Here is a 21,427-nt window from a genome sequence, read left to right as displayed (position 1 = left end):
CACCTTGTGACGCTAACCATTTTGCGGGCCAGAATTATACAGCTTGGCAAGCCTCTAGCTCATATAGACAAACTTTATCATAAATTTATTAAACAAATTGCATACCACAGAACCCTTGTGGGTAAATATATTCACCTTATTAGTTCCATTTTGCTCACATTTTCTGTTTTACTTAAATGAGGTTACATAAAAACAGAAAACAATTAAGATGAAGGTTTGAGAAAACTTTTGGATATAAAATATGTCTGTGCTAAATTAAAGTGGCTGTTATTTAGAAAATGTATTCTTTTCTGTTACATGAAACAATATGTATGAACCACATAAATAGTTCTTGTTCAATATGCAAATTTTGTACAAAAGCTTCAGGATTATTCAAAAAGTCACTATAGTGGTCCATTGCTATAATTGTGTATTTTATTATTTCAGCTTCTCAGTATATTATTTTGAGGATGAGGGGATTTTCCGAGTTAACCTTGAAATTGCCCTCTGTAGCAGCCGTGATTCTTGTCGGACATTTACTATATTTAGCCAGACAGCACTGCCAGTACCTGTCTGCAGCACTGCTTTTGATTTTGTCACTCCAGGTAATACATTTTTGTCATATAATTTAATGTCAGCTGTATTTTGATATGTTGATACAAATAGGTAGAGTCCTAACATGAGTGGCAAAGAAATATGAAAAAACAATCTGATCTATAAGTAAATTATAGATGTACCATGTGCAAATAATTCTCTCTATGGAAGAAATGATGATATAAGAATATCTAATTATTTCAGACCATAGTGTTTAAATGTAAGTCTTGTAAGAAAACATATGACGTTTCAAGCTAGATTTTATCGCTTTACGGTAAATCTTGCAGTTTTGATTCGGCATTTCATATGGATGTCCAGTTCTGTATTGACCACCAGAAATTTATGTATCATATACTCATACTGGAACTAGCATGATATGCTTATACTGTTATTAATATTATTTTTGTTACATCAAGCAATATGTACAGATCAAATAGAAAACATAATGGAAAGGGGCACTAAATAATAAAGAAGATACAGTAGAAGAGGAAAAGTCATCCTATCTTCCTGCCGATTATGGCATAACTATTTGACTCAAAAACAAATATTTAAGGCCATCACTGTCAGTAGTGCTAAACAATGCTAATTTGCCTAAATGTGTGTATTGTTAAGCCCTACTGACAGCAAAACATGTTCTTTTATCAAATATGTTGAGTTGGAATCCATTTGTCAGTGATTTTGTAATGCCACTACATTACAAGGTCTTGTCTACCAAGTCATTGTAAATAAAAAATAATGTAACTTTTTAAGGAAATATTACTGTTTAATCTTATTTAATACTTAGCTTGATTTCTACTACATTTGTTTGTTATTGATGCAAATATAATATGAACAACCCAAATCTGTAATATTTGTATAATCATTTACAATGTTACTGAGTTTAATATTTTATATACTCTTCTGAATTTTTAGATAACAAATTGTTTACTTAGTAACTTTTTTTGTACATGTTCATATATACTCATATAATTTAGTCTTCACATTAAATTTTCTGTTCCTTTTTTAATCAGGCTGTTTCTTTATAGGTGGCCTGTGATGTGCAGATATGTTAATACACGTGAATATAGTTATTTTTCTCAGAAAATAATTGATGTAACATTATGCCTGATTATTTCTTGATGAGTATTTGGTATAGCTTTGTGTTGATCATGAGTTGTTTAATTAATTGCTTTCAACATCTCAAAAACCACCAAACCAGTTCAACTAAAACTGATGAGTGCATCCTTGCATGACTTTCATTGACTTAGGGGTGGGGGAGGACAATTGTTGCTAATTTAAGCAGAAGATAAACATGGCAGAGATGACACAGAGATATTTATGTTTCAGAGGAGACTGATTCTGATTGACCAAGCAAATAAACACAAGCAAAATCTAAAGTTATCAGTTGGTTTGACATGTAAGCTGCGTATTAAATCAAGTACTTAAGATAGATCCCCATTCTTGTAAATTCCCGGAAGCAACATTGTATAAATATTTAAATTTTTCACAAATGATGCTGAGCTGCAATATCTAAAAAAAAATTTATAAATTGTCAAATATCCTTCTAACCCATAATTTTGGTCAACTGCCTGTACATTTGGCTGTTATGTAGGTATCAACCAAGTGAACAATCTCAGGCCCACTGGACATCATCTGATGAATTTATTATTCTCATTATCCAAAAACTATTCAAATTGTTTTGGAAGAATTGTATATTTTTATACTACAGACACATCTCCATCATGGGGTCAGAGTGGGATGTGGCAGGGGTTTAATTGGATGAGCAAATTGCTCCTGTAGTTTTTCTTCTGTTGCAGGCTTTTCTCTCACTAATTGGCTGACAGTAAAAGGATATATGATCATCAGTGGAACACTTGATAAAGTTGTGATGAACCAGCTGCTTGAGAAATTGGAACTTGCACAGTTCTTGGTTGATTTTCCATGTGACCCCACACAGCCTCCGTATTCTGGTGCAGTTGGACGACTCAAGAACAGTAATATTACTGACTCCTGTAGTTATCTGTTGAATGCATGGAATTCTTTTATAACCATCCCCTATTATTTTTTTTACCAATTTCTTTTACCCCGCCAACAAAAGTTGCATGGTATTTTAGCTTACTACCACCCATTTGGACAGTCATGTATCTGGGTGGGCTGGAGGATGCATGTCCATTTTTGTTTCCAGATGACACTGAATGTTTTTCACCCCAACTTCGTAGATGTGTTTGATTGAAGCCAAGGGAGGAATACAATTGATTGTCTGGTCCGTCACTCCTAGGTCAGGATCAGTGTTGCTGGAAATAGATTTTCCTGATACATTTAATTGTTAGTTTCCAGTTATTTTCTAGTGAACAGATGTCAGGGCAAGTTGGTATTTATTTTTCTTTGTGACCAGGGAAGAACCAAAGTGATTTTTAGACATGTATATTGAAGCCAAATTTCATTTGACCTTTTGGCATATGAATTTGTCATCACCTTGAAATAGGAAAACTTGCTTTTGATAATAATGCATAATTCTGTGTTTCAGAATCACCACCTTAGTTATCAAATCCCTCCAAAATAATATATGATCTTTTCCAATTCATAAAATCCTAATGAAATCCTCTCATTTTTCAGAGCAAATTCAATAAAATGAAAGCCTAGCTCCTATCTTACCAGTAGCTATATATATATATATATATATATATATATATATATATATATATATATATATATATACACACACACATACAGATGGTCTAAATTATGCAGATCAGGTTGGAGCCACTGTTGCAATACTTCATGTTACTCTCTTATGCTTTACCTGATAAAGATTAAATTTTAATCGCAGAATGTGTAGCCATACTAAAATCTTTGAACTGCATTGAACTTAAGTCTGGAAAAATATTCTGTGCTTTTGGCAGCCTAATCACAGTGGTGTTAGAGTAATGAAAGGGCAGCTAAAGCAGCCTAAGCTGCCCTGACATCTGTTTTTCATCATGGAAGATTACACATTCCATATACTAACTTGAAACACAATATAAATCAGCATATTTTATGTACATTTCCTAATATGTGGAACGAAAAGTCAACAAACAAGCTTTGTAAGACCAAACCCATCATTGAAAGGTGACATCCCTCACATTGAATAATCTCAGAGATGAGGTTGTATTGTGACAGTCTCATATAGGACACACCTACCCGACTCATGAATACATCCTGATAGGTAAACTAGGACCAGTGTGCATAACTTGGTGGTAAAATGAATTCTTGTTGAATGTATCAACTTCCACCCATGTGACAGATGTCCACGAAGGTACTTCATGAATATGAACTGCCACAGAATGTCTTGGACACTTTAAAGGATTTTTGTTTATGTGACAAATTGTGATCCTATATTTTAGAACTTTATTTGTTTTACGTTTACATTTTACGTAATATTATACAGAATTTTAAAACTTGTTCATTTATTTTTTATTTTGTAGACGTCATGTTTGATTGAATTGCAATGGTTTGTTACCCTTAAGCTTTTGTGCAATTCTTCATTGCTACATTTTTAGAATATTCAGTTAGTACCTTAGAGACTTTATTGTGCTGAAGTTCCACAAATTACTAGTAGACATACATAGATACATAGATACATACATACATACATACATCATTTAAAACAAAAACTTGTGCCTTATGTGAATCTTTGTACACGTGTGTGTATCTGCCTACCTGCAGCATGCCTATGGCCCACAAGTGGACAGTAACCAATAGTTGAGAACCTATGCTCTAGACTGCATGGATACAGATTTTTATACTACTGAATTAAGACGTTTTGTGGCCAAGAAGACGGCTTAAAGTTTGTACATTTAATGCTTGTTATGATGTAGAATAAGTGTGAAGTGTCTGCACAGTGATTTTCTTCGTATTCTTATACTTGCCATTTTGGAATAAGAGATTTTACCTTCAACTAAATTAATTTAGAATCAAAATCAGTCAGTGTGTGATATTTATAATTTGATGTAATTCTGCGACTACTTATTTTTTAACAGAATGTCCACAGGAGATATCTAATTTGCCCAACCTGATTGGTACACCAGTGACATGTGCAATCTCAGAAAACTGTCTTGGTGTTGAGTGTTGTATGGAGGTGCCAATGATTGCAAGGAACTTGCGAGTCTTCATCAAAGTGGACCCATGTCTGTATCGTATCCAGATTGGTATAGAGGCATGGGAATTTACTCTGTCTCTCCTGACATACAAGTGGGGAGAAGAGGAACACTACTGGCTAAAGGGAGTGATTCGAGTCAAGTAAGGACCAGCTTGAACCACCACCCGTTTTGATGAAGACAATATTTTTTCTCCTTCAGCTTCTTGTATTTCATCTTTCAAATGGTTTGCCTGTTTTCTTCTTCCTGAATTATTACATTCATCTTGATATTTTCACTTAGCTTTTCTTATCAGCAACATTACTCTCCTATCAGTATTTTAAAGTGAATATTAGGCATTTGAGATCTTGCAGAAAAGTGTTGTATTGGAATGTGTTGATCAATTTTGATAAATTCTCAGATAAAAATATTCAACATTTCATGCATTCCTTTGAAATAATAATTAACTTTAATATATACCTTATTTCTTGTTGTGAAGAAAAAAAAATCATTAAATAATATGTGTATGGCAGAAAGAAGAAAACAAGAACTAATGAAGAACTTTAATATTACTTCAGTTTCAGCTTGTTTGACCTAGAGACAGAGAGGGTATATCTTGTGAACTTGGCTGTCGGCCTGTGTCTATCCAAAGATAAATGTGAATTTTCTGTCACAGTGTTTAACAACTCCCGTCTCCCCAAGCCATTGTGTACCTGGGATACTGGATTTGTTATGCCTGGTATTGTATTTCTATCTTCTATCCATATATATGTTTGTCTGTCCATCTGTCCATATATATCAGTCTTTCTCTGTATCTTGGAATCTACACCTCTCTCTAGATAACTTGTGCATAGTGGGGTCCAAAAACATAGACCACAGCAAAAGAGAGACTAGTTTACTATGAAAAATAAAGAAAGGGATGGACATTGACAGTATGATGAGAGAAGGCGTGAGATTAAATTGTTTGATCCTCCCTTTACACTTGCCTTGTCAGAAAAAAAGCATCTTTGGTAATAAAGTAGTCCACATTTAGTAATCAGTTACCTTAATTTTCAAGATGGCCAGTCTTTGAAAGATCATGAAAAACAGTATTCAGAAGGTTTCAGTTCACATCATGTGTATATCGGTGAAAACACAGCTCATTACATCACTGATTTTTGTGTATCATTGTTGATACATTCTAGTGTAATTGTTGATTCAGAACAGAACTATTTTTTTTATTCAAACAAGATAGCCTTGTTCATTTTGAGAAACAACCATGTCAAAACATTTATTGTATTTAATTTTATGTTGCTCTGAAAGAAAGCTTTAATTTGCAATTATTTTGTCTTTGAGGACAGATCTGAATACCAACTTGGAAATTTCAGTTATACTGCAAACTTTGGGTTTACCTTCCCCATAATGAACCCTATCAATAATGCTAAGCTATATGTGCATTGTTTGGTTCCTTTGCTATCCATGATAACATTTAGTGCTGTTTCATTTAGACATCCCAGGGAAGGCATTTGAAAAAATATATATATGTTGGGGTACATTGATTGCACAGAGTTCATTATAAAATGAAAAGAAAATTCTAAATTGCATCTCTGGATGGGTACCCCACATTAAAACTGCCTTCTTTACTGGAACAGCCCTTATGAACGATTAGGATAAACCACTGATTAATGTTATATACAGTGCTTCTGTGATATTACTTGAACAATAATAATAATAATAATAAATAATAATGATGACTTTATTTAAAGAGGGTGACACAATTAGTTGCATAGAACTAATCCTCCTGGTGGCCTCTATTATATGCATATTTATATTCCAAGTATACACACACACAGAGTAATACACACACACACACAGAGCATTGATAATAAGCTATATTTATATGTGGACATAATTAACAGAACATTTAAATGAATATGTTCCACCTAGGTACATTGTGTACATATAGTATGAAAGTAATGAGACAACAAAATGGAAGGCTAGTGAATTTATACTTTAAGTTGTAATGTATAATTTGTCAAAGCAAACGTGTTCCACTTTTCATTATTAGATTGTAATCAAATGCATTTGTATCTTCTCTTACTACCTTTGGGATTTTGTTCCAAATTAATGATCCTGATTATTGAAAACTTTTCATAAAGAGTTTTTTATTTGTTGTTGGGATGGAAAGGTGGTCAGCAGAAACTGATCTTAAATTGGGAGTCTTGCCTTTTTTTTATAGCATGATTCATTAAGATGTAATGGGCATAAAATAGAGGAGCTTAAAGGATGGCCTGTCATCCATTTTCCATCTATTATCTAATATCCATTCATCAGTTACCTCAAGTATATTATTTGCTACTCCACCTAACTGCTTGGAGGATTGCCATGAAATTTTGCACACACATGCATTCCATGGTCTAGTTGGCCTTATATAAAAATTGTGCCAATCTGATCAGTATGGCTGATACAGTGGCCATCTTGAAAATATTGTCACTGCTCTTTCTAGCTGGAAAGTAAGATCGACATTGAGTTTTCACCAGAATTATTATGGAGTCTGGTTGAAAAGTTGTATAGTCACAGAATTATTATGGAGTCTGGTTGAAAAGTTGCATAGACACAGAATTATTATGGGGTCTGGTTGAAAAGTTGTATAGTCACAGAATTATTATGGAGTCTGGTTGAAAAGTTGTATAGACACAGACTTATTATGGAGTCTGGTTGAAAAGTTGTATAGTCATGGGATTTTCATCAGAACACTCCCATATTATCAGTGCATTCATTAGTACTCGAAACACATGAATTGAGGCAGTATTTGTATTCTTATTTTATTTTTCTATATATCTTTTGGTAATACAGCAAAACCTGTCATGCAAGTCCACCCCTTTTGCCAGCAAAATGTGGTCTCTCTAGACCAGCACATTTCTTATAACAAGGCTGTGGAAAGGACCAGTTTAAAATATTAAGGCTCAGCACTGTTTAAGAGGGATATACTCTTCTGTTTCAGGCTTTGATCTGCCAAGTTGGCTTTTCAGCAAAGGTCTAGCAGTTGGACAGGAAATGGGGTCTCTGGTCAAGTCCAAGCTGTACCAGGATCTTGGTATTGCATCATTCATGTCTAAGCCACAATGTGTCAAGAAAGAAGGTGTTTATGCCAATGCAACATCAGATGGTTGGAAGCATGGTAAGTTGATACAAGATGTTTTGTAAGTTCTGTCGCAAGATGAATTTGCAGTGAGACATGTCAGTTAGGACCAGTTGTGGGGTTTACAAATAAAATGGTGCATGCCATTTCTCCTTTAATGCTTTCAGCCATTTATCAATCATAGATATTGAAGTTCTTGCTCTTCATCAGAGAATCCTTCAACTGAAAATTTTGGAAGAGGTTGATGAAGTAAAAATTGATGTGATAGATTCATGCTTTTATAAAGTTTGACTCTTAGCATGCTCCATTATATAGTCACAACAAATGCTGATGAAAATCAGTTGTGTTGATCATTGGGTGTTGGCAGCCATCTTAACTCATTCAGCCCCAGCACTGTTATCAGTAACTATGCTGCTATGCCCCAGAAGCACTAAGCTGTGTCTAACTGCTTGTGAGTTTTTACCTGTTTGAACAAATTTGAAAACATCGTGCACATGCATTCACTGTTACCTTAATTTCTCTTACTTATATCCAATTAAAATCCACAAAATTTTCACCAAGTATATCAAATGAATTTGTCTACACAGTGATGTATTTTTTTCTCCTATTTGTCCAAGTCTTTCACAACTTATTTATACACTATTTACAAAATTATGTGCAACATTTATCCACAAGAACTCTATCATCGCTGTCAGTATCCTCATCTTCTGACAATTCCATCTCAGAAACATCTATATTCGAATCTAAATTTCGCAAGATATCCAGCTGCAGAACATACCTTTCTTCAGCATGCTCAATATTTTCAAGATCAAACCCGAGAAACTTCTCATTTTTGCTCTCATCAAAAATCACTCTTACGTCTGCCATCATTTATGATTTTTCATGAACAGAACATGTGTAGTGAAACTGCTATCAAACAGTAACCCTTGGCTTCTGAACAATTCAAATTTCCACAAATGAAAGTAAAATCATTTCTGATTGGTTTAAAAATTTGCCATTTGGGGTTTCAGGACATTATATATACATTCATTGCCTACCAATAATCAATCAGTTGATTTTGTATTTACAAGAGACATATAGTTTGAGGTTTTTAATTCACTTGATTTTGTATTTACACGAGACATATAGTTTGAGGTTTTTAATTCACTTGATTTTGTATTTACAAGAGACATATAATTTGAGGTTTCTAATTCAGCTGATTTTGTCTTCACAAGAGACATATAATTTGAGGTTTTTAATTCAGTTGATTTTGTATTTACAAGAGAGGTATAGTTTGAGGTTTTTAATTCAGTTAAACTTAATATTGACCTTTACATTTAAGATGATTTTGGGGGAAAAAAAAAACACTATTGATAGTTCTTATATATACTGACCAGACATGTTGTTAATAAAGGATGCTAAGACTTTTGTTTTCATTTTAGGAAGATACAAATATCTTTTTCCATAATGTACTAAATTGATGATCCTATCAAATTCAAAGTGCATGTCCCACCATGAATGTGGATAATTTAAAAATGATTAGGTCCAGGATAGCATAGTGGGAATATGCTCATTTAAAACCCCTGCATTCCAAGTTTGGTCCATCATCCCCAGCTCTTGCACATGTAAAGGCAAGGTGGTTGTCTAAGTTAGGTGGTTTTCTCTTGGCTCATTAGTTTCCTTAATAGCAAAATGCTAAGCCAACACCGAGTCCAAATTTCCTGCTTCCCAATGAATGTGATAATTAAATTACTACTGGAGCCGGGATAGCCTAGTGAGAACATGCTCACTTAGCACCTTTGAAGTCCCAGATTTTATCCCCCAGCTCTTGCACGTGTGAAAGCAAGGTGGTTGTTCATCAAAGTTGGGTGGTTTACTCTGAGTCAATTAGTTGTTCTTAAAAAAAATGCTAAGCCAACATCTTAAATCTCAACTATGATTCATATTAGTTGCGAGGACCTGGTGTAGAATCAACTTAAAATTAATATTGTTACCACTGCCTAAAATTCTAGTGTAGTTTTGAAACATAAATCATGGAGTATTTCTTTTTTCTTTTCAGACTGTTCCAGACCAATATCTATGCAGCCTCTTCCCTCAGACCGTTTGACGTGTCACATTGCAAGCACATGCAACCACGTGGACTGCTGTCTGGATATTCCAGAGATCGGAGCCTCCTTCTCACTGCTTCTTCGTCTTGACAGTTGTCAAAAGAAACTGACTGTTGGAATTGATAAACTAACTTATGACCTTTCACTACTGAATGATTCAATAGAAACTAAAAATCATCTTTACTTGCTTGGACTTGTTAAGCTTGAGTAAGTTTTACTGTTCAACACAATTTTTGTCCTTCACCCCACCCACCTTACTCCCATCCGTATTTCAAGTTTTCCTTCTTTCATTGTTCTTTTTTTTAATAAAAATCTTTATTGGTCTCTAAACACAGCCAGACTAATAATTTTGTTATCTTTTACAAATGCTGCTGGATAAAACAACCTATTCAGTTTCTTGAATTATCAGTCTTACTTCCTTTGTTTCAGCTATGAAATTGTAGACTTGATCCAGGCCAGGAAATACCTAGTCAGTTTGAATGCAAGTTACTGCCTGTCGTCTGCTTCAACAGGTTGCCATACAATCAAGCTCCTGGACAGAGCAGAGATGCCCAATCTACTCTGTCAATGGGAATTGAACTTCGCTGTTCAAGGTTTTGATTTGATTTCTTGCTTAGTTTTTCTTTCAATGTAGCTATTTTATATATGTAAAGTAAGTTTCACACATCTACTGAAACACAAGTTAAATGGCTCAGAAAGCTTAATTTTGGATAAACTGTTTATAATTGATGCAGGAAGAAATACACCCTACATCTTGTAGCAGTAAATACAGTTACTTCTATATATTAAAATTTAAAACTTTTTGCAAGTTCTTTTGCAGTTAACGTAATAAAATGTCACGATGATCAACACCATTAACAACTTTGTGATATTTTTTGCATTCAAATATTAAAAGTTTTCAGTCTGTTCACATCATGCTCCATATTAGATTCTAATATGACTTCTCTAGTAGTCTAGTGGTTAGAACATCTGCCTCGGATGCTGGAGATCGCAGATTTGAACCCTGGCCAAGTCATACCAAAGACTTTTAAAAATTAATAGTTCTAACAGCTGCTAGGCACTCAGCATTAAGAGGTTAGTATTAGGACTGGCCAGCCTGGTGTCAGGATAAAGTGACTGGGTGGAACATGATGCCCCAGTGCTAGACATCACTATAAATTGCCACACTGCAGACATTTTAGCAATATCACTAAAACATTGTTAAAGCTATGTTAAAAATCCAAATCACACACACATATACACATAGATTCTAAAATAATTTTTTCAGTTTCTCACAAAGACTATTAATAATAGAAAATATACTAAGATAATTTTCAGCTTTGCCTTGAAATGTTCGATAAATTTGTATAATGACTTTAAGAGCATATGCTCTTTATTGTGATTTTCAAACTCATCTAACATTTTAAATGAACTTTCTAATATATGTGCACTATGTTTATTATTTTCTGACATTTCCTTTCCTCAGTAGGTAGAAGAGTAAATATTGTTATGTATATTTATTTTGTGTACCTGACCTTTATCCATAATTGAAGATAAAGTTTTGGTGCATACCTGATCTTTGTCTTGTTAGTAAGCTATCACTAGATTGTTTACCTGGGTTTGAGTTCTAGACCCAGTCTTGATTATGACCTTAAAAGATTCTAGAAATGAAGTTTGTTTACGGCTTAGGGTAATTTTGATGATTGAGATTTATCAAAAAAGGTTACTGCTACAAAGGTCAAGTGGGGATGTATATAAAGGTTGAGAGGATCAAAGTTATTTATTCCCATCATAATATCAGTCTTTGTGGAATCAGTTTTATTTGTGTTCAATTATAATTTGAGAAGAAACATGTTTAAATTATTCATTGGAATTAAAAATTGCTCAAACTGCACCAGTGGCTTAAGTGGGTAGACTGTCTGCCTCAGTTACAGGAGGTCATGGGTTCGAACCCCATCTGAGTCATACCTGAAACTTATATAAATGGTACTAGCAGCTGCCTCACTTGGTTCTCAGCATTAACCCTTTAGCTACTACTGTAACAGCTGTTGTGCAGTTTCACTACTGCTGAGTGCTATCATAATAGTTACTGAGACTACTTAGGCTGGTTCCTAGGCTGAATACTAGAGCATCATCATGGCTGACTACAGAAACTGACAATAAAAACATGGTTACATTTAGGACTTGTCGGCCTGGTGTCAGGATAATGTGACTGGGTGGGACATCAAGCTACATTTCTGTGGTATTATGACCCAGTGCTAGACATCACTATAAACTGCCACACTGCAGACATGGTAGCGATATGACTAAAAAAATTGTTAAAGCTACATTTAAAATCCAAATCGTACACACACACACACACACACACACACACAAATTGCTCAATGACTTTCCTGTCAAAATCATTGCTTTGGGATTATTGTGAATTCACTCAAAAACATTCCATATTTTATCATTGTGATGTGTCAAGACTGTTGGTACATCAAACTATCGAAGGTTGTTGGTACATCAGCACATTCAGGACTAGATAGAACCGCTAGGAATATTTGTGATTTAATTCACAATACTGTACATTCCTCATAAATGTTAATTTTATAGATTAAAGAATTAAATTATTTGTTTTAATTTTATTAAACATTTTGCTTCCGCTTTTTCTGTTGCCTAAAGACCCTGGAGTTGTAAAACTACACATGACTAAAGTCAAGAGTTACAGTTTTGTATACTATTTTCAGACTTTTCCTTTACACTGTGGAAGAAACAACAGGGTCTACCAATTATAGGGAATCTTGCTGGTGATGCGTTAGACATGTTGCTAGAGACACTGGGTCTCTCTCCATATTTGAAGAATCCACAGTGTGATAGGGCTGTCATGGCAACAGCATCATCGGCAGCACTTGATCATGGATGGCTTATGGGTAAACAGTTTTACAAAATAATTTCTTTCATGCTAACTTGACTATTTCTTATAATTTTTGTAAATACAATGGATGCAATTGCTCATTATTCAGAGAACAACAGTTTTATAATGTTCTCCATGTGTTCCAGGTTGTTTTATGTGATATTTTTGCTTTGTCAGTCACTTGTATCATCATTTTGGTTTCCATATGTAGTCACTTGTATCATCATTTTGGTTTATGTATGTAGTCACTTGTATCATCATTTTGGTTTCTATATGTAATCACTTGTATCATATTTTTTATATGTAGTTACTTGTATTATCATTGTGGTTTCTATATGTAATCACTTGCATTTTTGGTTTTTATATGTTGTCACTTGTATCATCATTTTGGTTTATATATTTAGTCACTTGTGTCATCATTTTGGAATATATAGGTAGTCACTTGTGTCATCAATTTGGTTTATATATGTAGTCACTTGTGTCATCATTTTGGTTTATATATGTAGTCACTTGTATCATCATTTTGGTTTATATATAGAGGTGACTCTCACAAAAATACTTTCAAGACTCTTAACATTTTGATAATGTTTGTGCTGCATTGAGTGCTTTTACATGCAGACTTTGTTCATTTCTTTAAGGAATTTTAAAAAATATCAATGTAGGAATTGAACTTGAAGGAATTAGGGTAACCACACAGATTTATCACTACTGCCATCTCCATTAGGGTTGTCCTTACAGGGTTTGATTCAGAATTAATTAGCTATCAAACCTGTATTGGACAGTCTTACAGCATTTTTACAGTTTATTTCTTCCATGTTGGTAAAAACAAATCTTTGCATATGATAGATACATTATTCTGTACAACTTGAAATAAATTTGCCTGTCACTGTGCTCCAAATAAGTAGAGATATTTTGGGATTCAGGACTTCACTAATCCGTATTGTTTAAATTGTATATAATATACCCATCATCATCATGCAGATCATGATAGAAGCTACTTTTCACAAGGCATTGTATCACATACAGATGATGTCACCTATAGTGCAAGTCACACAGGTCACGTAGGCATTCAGCACTATTTCAGTAATGGTGTCATTTTTTAGAATAAGATTGCATATATGTTTAAGTGGCAAGTATTCACTTCATTTGGATTCTTATTCATCCACATTCCTTTGGAAGATCATTATTGAGACTCCCCGAAAAGTGCATATGGCAAAATCAATGTTAAAGTATGCTGCCATTTTAGGACGAAATGAACCTATTGGTGTGATCCAATCTAGATTAAATGTCGCGCATTGCGATATCACAATGGAAGCTATGCATATTGATAAACAAATTTGTTCTACCCTATATCATGATGATACCTGTCAACGTACTCTTTTCTTGACCCATGTTTAGTACCATTGTAAAAGACCATATAGATCGATAATTTTCATCTGGAAGTTTATTGATCATGGTTTAGTGCAGCTGAGCATTCAATAATCAGGATTGAATAAACTTTGGTTAAAAAAAATTGGTGTTAAATTTTAAAAGAATAATTTATATTTAATTTAAAATGAGTCAGTGCACATACATGACCCATGTGACATTTATTATAACAATGCTCATCTGAAGGGAGTAGATGAACAGAATCAAAGGAAACGAGCAAAAAAAAACGAAGACAAAAAAAAATCATTTTAAAAAAAATAATTGTTTAGGGTATATAATAAACATCCTTGGTACAGTAACTTCATATCGGTGCTTGATAATGCCTTGTTTGATTGTTGAAGAACATTGGCTGATGTGGAATTTTGAGATTTATGATATCCAGTGTCCTTTTGCCATCAAATTTGATGCAATACATGCACCTAGATTTAGTTACTGTATTGATAATCTACATGTATTGTTGCTCTCTGTTATGTTTTTATCATTTGGAACAAAAGTTGGCCATTGATAAAATAGTCATTGAATTTTGGTACCACTCTTCAAGTGAGTGTAGGAAACCTTCATTAGGAATTATGTTTAAATCCAGTTGCCATTTCAATTGGCCATTCATTTAAAATCTTTCTTTATCACCATTACAGAATGTAACAAAATCCAGAGACCAGGCAGTCTGGATGGTAAAGCTACAACCTGTAGAATGGCAGATTCTTGTATGGGTGTTGAATGTTGCACAGACGTAGCAGCTATTGGCAGATCCTTCAGTGCATATGTCTACATCGACCCCTGCAACCTCAGGATGATGGTGGGCATTGAAGACCTCCAGTTTAACATCTCTTTGTTCAATTATGAATGGAGTAAGTCAGTTTTCCTTTCTTAAAAATATTGGTGTATAGTGCAGGACTGTAGCAACATGCTTGCTTAGCATCATCATGGTTCAGGTTTGAATCACTGGATCAAACATGTAGTTGCCCATCACCATGAATACATTAGGTACACTGTATTTGTATATCACTTTGATGGACAGAATTGGTATACCTCACCGTGAATCTGTTAGAGACACAAAATGTTACCCTTTGTCAGTTCTGATAAAATATTGCAGTTAGGTCAGTTGGCAGGCGTTATGGTCAGGCATTCATTCATGTTCCATGAATATGTTTCTGGTTTATTAGCATGGAAAAAGACAGGTGTTAGATACCATTAAGATGTTTAAAAGTCTGTGTGTTTAAGAAATTTTGTTGCTCTGAATTAGTTACACAATGTTTTTTTTGATACATTTGAAGTTAATAATATATTTGCACTGTCTTATGTTTTGCAGTCACTTTGCAGGAGCTCCAGATTGCTTCTCTTTGCAGTCACTTTGCAGGAGCTCCAGATTGCTTCTCTGACATCATTGCATTTGCCTTAACAAGCAAAAATATACCAATCTGTATTGCCTTCACAGTGTAACATTTGTGCCAAGTTTCATGTATTCATGCTTTGTTTTTGTACCCCGGTTTTTGTCAGAACTTAAATATAGTCAACAATTATTATATGCTCATTTTTTTCTCCATTAACTTTACATTGTCAGAATTGTTCAGTATTTTACGATATTGCACACCTTCATATTGCATTCACATGCATAAAGGAACTACTTTCTTTTGTAAACAAACAGTGGATGCAGATGCTAGACTTTTGATTTGTAAACAAATAATGTACACTTGCGTAGTAGGCACTGAACATTTTGGTTAATGAAATTTATTTCTGAATGAAGTAAAGCAAATGTTTCGTGGACTGCCACATATCAGCTGCTTTGGCACATTCCGTGTTAACTATTTTGATCCAATGTTTTGGATTTAGCCTAGCTATACAGTAGATGCCAGAAAGGGTCCTTACAAATAACATACAAGTGACAAGGCATAAACTGTCTTCTTTAGCTGGTAATAAGAATGGCAGAAAAATATACTTATAGTTTTACATCCTGAATTTTCTCAAAATGTACTTTCTTAGTTCTGCAAATCCGAATTACATGAGCCATGTCATAGGTTCTCAATCTTGATTACACATTTTGAAATTGTACTGTAATTTCGAATATAAGTACAATTACATCCTCCTTACTGCACTCAAAATGAAATAAGCATTAAATTCCATAGCGTCTTTTTGATAATTGCAGTTGAAAGACTTCATATTTTCCCCACATTATGATTTCAAACATTCAGTGACAGAAACAGAAACACATTTGCAGATGTCAACATGCTTCTCCCTTGCTTCTTCAATCCATTGTATTTCATGTGGAATTGTCACATAAATCCAGTCCATAATCACGAAATTTCGTAGAATCCACAAAAATACCAAAATCTGTTCATTCCAGATCAAATGGAAAACTTGTTGCGCTTGTGTATTTAGTATGGAATATGGCATACATTCATTTACTTTGTCTCTTGTAGTGTATTTTGTTAATATAATTAAGCATTTGGTAGAATAAGAAAATGAGCATATAACAAAAAGGTTACTACATTTGTATGGGCAAATATGAACTCGTTTTGTCAGATGGATATACTGCACTCCCAAGGTCGTGCAGTATTACATCCGATAAACTCATTCATATTTTCCCATACAAACACAGTAACCTATAATTATGGCCACGTGCTTCATGCCTGCTTTTTTTAGTAGATGTATGCATTATCAACTATTATTTTTATCAAAGCACTCCTCAGGATCAAGCTTGTCAAGTTTCTGTTATCATTGTGCCTATATTCCTTGTGTCAGCCACTTGTGACTACATATAGTTATTGGACATTCTTTTCAACCCTGTAAACTACCCTGAATCTCTCTCTCTCTTCATGAGGTATTCATATAGGCAAATTCAGAGCTCAGCTGGTAAAGTGTATTGTGATAAGATTTTACCTCATTATGCCAAAGATTGTTTCACATGTACAATATTCCACCTGTCAGATTTTATTCACAGGATATTCAATATGTAAAATTTTAATTTGGTTTTAATATTTATTTTTCAGATAAAAATGAAAAGCTGTATCTGTTTGGTGTAGTGAGAATTGAGTGAGTATATTGTATTTGTATGTACAATACTGTGAATTAGGACTATGGTAATTGTTATACTTAAAGTTGTATCTGTTTGGTGTATTACTGTTAGTTAGGACTATGGAAAATGTTATACTTAAACTTACATCTATTTGGTGTATTAATGTGAGTTAGGACTATGGAAATAGTTATACTTAAAATTGTATTTGTTTTGTGTATTACTGTGAGTTAGGACTATGGTAATTGTTATGCTTAAAATTGTATCTATTTGGTGTATTACTGTGAGTTAGGACTACGTAAATTGTTATACTTAAATTTGTATCTGTTTGGTGTATTACGCTGAGTTGGGACTATGGTAATTGTTATACTTAAAATTATATCTATTTGGTGTATTACTGTGAGTTGGGACTATGGAAATTGTTACACTTAAAGTTGTATCTGTTTGGTATATTACTGTGAGTTATTACCATGGAAATTTTTATACTTAAAGTTGTATCTTTTTGGTGTATTACTGTTAGTTAGGACTGCGGTAACTGTTATACTTAAAAATTGTAGCTATTTGATGTTTTACTGTGAGTGAGGACTATGGAAATTGTTACACTTAAAGTTGTATCTGTTTGGTGTGTTACTGTGAGTTGGGACTATGGTAATTGTTATACTTAAAGTTGTATCTGTTTTGTGTATTACTCTGAGTTAGGACTATGGAAATTGTTATATTTAAGGTTGTATCTGTTTGGTGTATTACTATGAGTTGGGAATATGGTAATTGTTTTACTTGCAGGATACATGAATTAATTGTTGTAAAATTACATAATACAGACTTAAGATGTTATATACATTGGCACATTTTTTATTCTTGGCAAACCGATTGGAATTAAAAACTCTACATATAAGCTTTGTGACATCGAAAACCCATCACAAGTCCCTTTAAGGCACTCATGCTTATGCTTCTGAGATGTCTATGGAAGGAGTAAATAATGTTATGTCCCATCATGTCACACCATGTCTATCAAGAATTTTGTTTTCAGTATTTTTGAAGGTTTTGGGGAATTGTTAGAAAATTTGAAATTACACTTTACAAGAAAAAAATCCAGGTCCATTTTGAATTTCATTGGTTTTTGATATTTTGTATGGACTTATGGTTCTGATATTTTGTATGGACTTATGGTTCCTATTTAATTTTCCTTGCTCAGCTTGAATTGTTTATTCTTTTTTATCCAGCTTCCGCGTAGAAGACCTTCAGGCAGACCAGATGTATTTAGTAAACATGGAGTTGAATATTTGTCTGGAATCGCGTGGCAACTGTCAGTTGTCCATGACCATCTTCAATGACACCTTGCTTCCCAAACCTACCTGTAGATGGGACAAGGGATTCCTCAAACCAGGTGATTCATGAACTTGATGCTGTATTTCTCTAATGATAAAGCCTTATCCAGAGATTAACCCCCTCCCTCTAATTTAGATGAGCCTGAAAAATAACATTTGTGCTATCCTTACACTTTGGGTTTACCTCCTATTGCAACCACCCCTCTGCAGGTTTGGGTTTGTAGAATAGGGTTCATGCAGCCTCCTGCATGTCACAAGAGGTGTCTAATAAAGGCAGCCTGTTTGCAGTCATTTGTGTCCTGTGTTGGTGGAGAAAAATATGCTGGTAGGTAGGAAGAGGAGAGGCTGGACATTCTCACTGCAATACAAGGTGAATCCAATACTGTCATTTACATCACCTTCCCTATGTCACCATTATGACTGAAGGAAAACCTATTCTGTTATGGGAGATCAGGGAGTGCTCAGATCAGGCGTTTCATACGCTAAATGGCAAAACCATCCTTGAATATAAATCTCCCTTTCCTTTCAAGTACTCCTGGAAAATGGGAGGTAACTTTGGGGCTACCTTTGTGTATTCTGTCTCCTTAAAGTTAAATTTTTATATATTTGTGTTGGGACCCTTGTGAGCTAAAGTGTAATTTGTAGCCTTTCCCAGTTTGAAACTGTTTTACAAGAAAATGCTACAATTTGTTCAGTAGCCATGTTATATTGAAGAGGTATGTCATTAATCGATTATGTTTAATCATCATTTTGGGTGAAAAAGAACTACCACTTATGTAGAATATCTAAGAGGAGAAATATAGTTGTTCTTTTCCTCCTATTTATTATTTAAAGCTGCTGATTAAAAAAAACAAAATTTAGAAAAAATAAAATTCAGTATTTCATTTATGTGTTGATTTCAAAATAAGACATTTTGGATGCTATGGTGTCGGTCAAAATGATACTTGGTGTTGAACCTGTGAATTCATTTAATTGTTGCACATTTTGCAATTAATTCCTTGGCCAATCTATATTTGTGATGTCTTTGATAGATTGGGCCTGAAAATATGTGATAAATGCAGTGATTAAAGGTTTTACTAAGATGAGACCAGTTCAACAGCTTGTATTGTTTTTCACTTAGTTCTACACAGCATCGTGAATTTTGTCCTACCTGTAACTCAGTAACCTTTCCAGTCAGGATTATTAAATGTAACTAAAAGTACCCAATTTGTTTCACAAGAAGTATTTTAAATATACTATGTACTTTTAGCTGCAGATAATGATGCTGACCCGAAAATTTATTGAGTTACAGATACAATAAAACATGTGATGCTGTATGGAATTAAATTATAATAATTTCTGGTTTCATGAATATTAAAAGTATTACTGTATGCTATTTCAGATTACCAGCAATAGGTCAATTGCATCATTAATACAAAAATGCATTTTCGCTTGGGGAGGGTGGCCAGTGGAGGGGAAGAGAGATGCAGAAAGAAGGATGATTATGTATTCCATTGCATTTTCTTTTTGCACCTCGTGATCAAAATAAAATATGGTTCGATATATGAGAGAGAACATTCAGCTATTCATCGATTTTTTGGTTCTTTTTTAACTTATTGCCCCATGTTGTTGAATTTGTCAAAGAGAGGAAACATTAATAAATGAAACAGTAAATGTAAATACCATACTCCTTCAGGGTTTAAATATTCACAATAGTTATATCCATATAGTTTCCATTAGGTTAAATCCCAAAAATGACCATTTTGCATGCTGTGTAATTTTCTTTGCAAGTACAATGACCTCTCTTTTCCCAACAATTAAGATTTTGTTTAAAGTTCATGTACTCTTCTTGTACTTAGGTGGCAGTTATTTTTGATCTTTGCTCATGCTAGATGTACTTTAAATTGGTGTCGGTTCTGTCGCCACGTTCAAAAATGTCACTTGCTGAGAAATTTACAATAGTAACCACCTGGCATTTCCTGTAACTATATGGTGCGGTATTCATAATACCCATGGGTAGCCTCATTTCCTTATTGGTAGCCTCGCTAATTTGATCTGGTCTGCAGAATCTTGACCTCAAACAGGTGTTATCTTGGAATGACTGAATACAGCCATGGCATATTTAATTAGCATATAAATACCACTACAAAGCCATGTGATTCTTTTAATACTGGAAATTGAAACAAAAATTAGAAGGAATTGCTTAACTAGTGGTATTAATTGATAATAGAATATGGTATTGCACTTGTGCACAAGTAAAATTGGTCATCAGGTGAGTGAACAATATAGATTTACAATCGTGAAGACATCTGTCTGTCTGTATATCTCTTTCTCAGTGAGACATATGGATTATTTGATCATTAGGTGCAAGAAAAAAATTGTGATCCGGACTCTGTAAACCTTTAATAAAAATTTCTTTTTTATATACACTAAAATTAGGCTTGAGGATATTATCCTTGTGTATTTTGTTTACTTTGTAATGTATTTCATTTTATCTTCCATTGTTTATCATGTAGTACTGTGTAGTTTCATTTATCTGGATAGGTTTATGCTTTGTTATATTCCAATTATTATGCTTTGCTATATCCCAGTTAATATGCTTTGTTATAACCCAGTTAATATGGTTTGTTATATCCCAATTATAATGCTTTCTTATATCCCAATTATTATGCTTTGCTACATCCCAGTTATTATGCTTTGTTATATCCCAATTAATATGTGAAGATACAAACTTATCCTCGGAATGGAGATCACTTTTCAGTTAATACTACATATATATCCCCAGTATGGTCAGTGGTTAGACTAGGATGTGTCCATGCTAAATTTTTTTATTGAAATATCTCTTAACTTGTGAATTAATTTTGTATGCATGTTTATTACTAATTTTCAATGAAAATATCTTGGGATGACTGTAGATAAATTGAACTCG

At 33.8% G+C, this 21,427-nt stretch overlaps 1 protein-coding gene across 1 annotated transcript in view; it reads left to right on the top strand.

The window, feature by feature from the left end:
- Window positions 1-21,427, top strand: part of LOC149782249 (uncharacterized) — a 665,894-nt gene that overhangs the window by 261,315 nt on the left and 383,152 nt on the right. The window contains exons 89-99 of the mRNA XM_089935099.1: window positions 427-584; window positions 2,370-2,546; window positions 4,572-4,830; window positions 5,246-5,406; window positions 7,651-7,827; window positions 9,827-10,082; window positions 10,305-10,468; window positions 12,587-12,769; window positions 14,817-15,029; window positions 17,169-17,211; window positions 18,415-18,578. Of these exons, the coding sequence (XP_089791225.1) occupies window positions 427-584; window positions 2,370-2,546; window positions 4,572-4,830; window positions 5,246-5,406; window positions 7,651-7,827; window positions 9,827-10,082; window positions 10,305-10,468; window positions 12,587-12,769; window positions 14,817-15,029; window positions 17,169-17,211; window positions 18,415-18,578 (1,955 nt within the window). The remainder of the gene's footprint in view (window positions 1-426; window positions 585-2,369; window positions 2,547-4,571; window positions 4,831-5,245; window positions 5,407-7,650; window positions 7,828-9,826; window positions 10,083-10,304; window positions 10,469-12,586; window positions 12,770-14,816; window positions 15,030-17,168; window positions 17,212-18,414; window positions 18,579-21,427) is intronic.

Source organism: Sinohyriopsis cumingii, chromosome 15 (genome assembly GCF_028554795.1).
Source record: "Sinohyriopsis cumingii isolate HCF-2022 chromosome 15, ASM2855479v2, whole genome shotgun sequence".
In the NCBI taxonomy this organism is placed as follows: domain Eukaryota; kingdom Metazoa; phylum Mollusca; class Bivalvia; order Unionida; family Unionidae; genus Sinohyriopsis; species Sinohyriopsis cumingii.
Note: the sequence above shows the minus strand (reverse complement) of the source record. Positions and strands in the feature narration are given on the sequence as shown.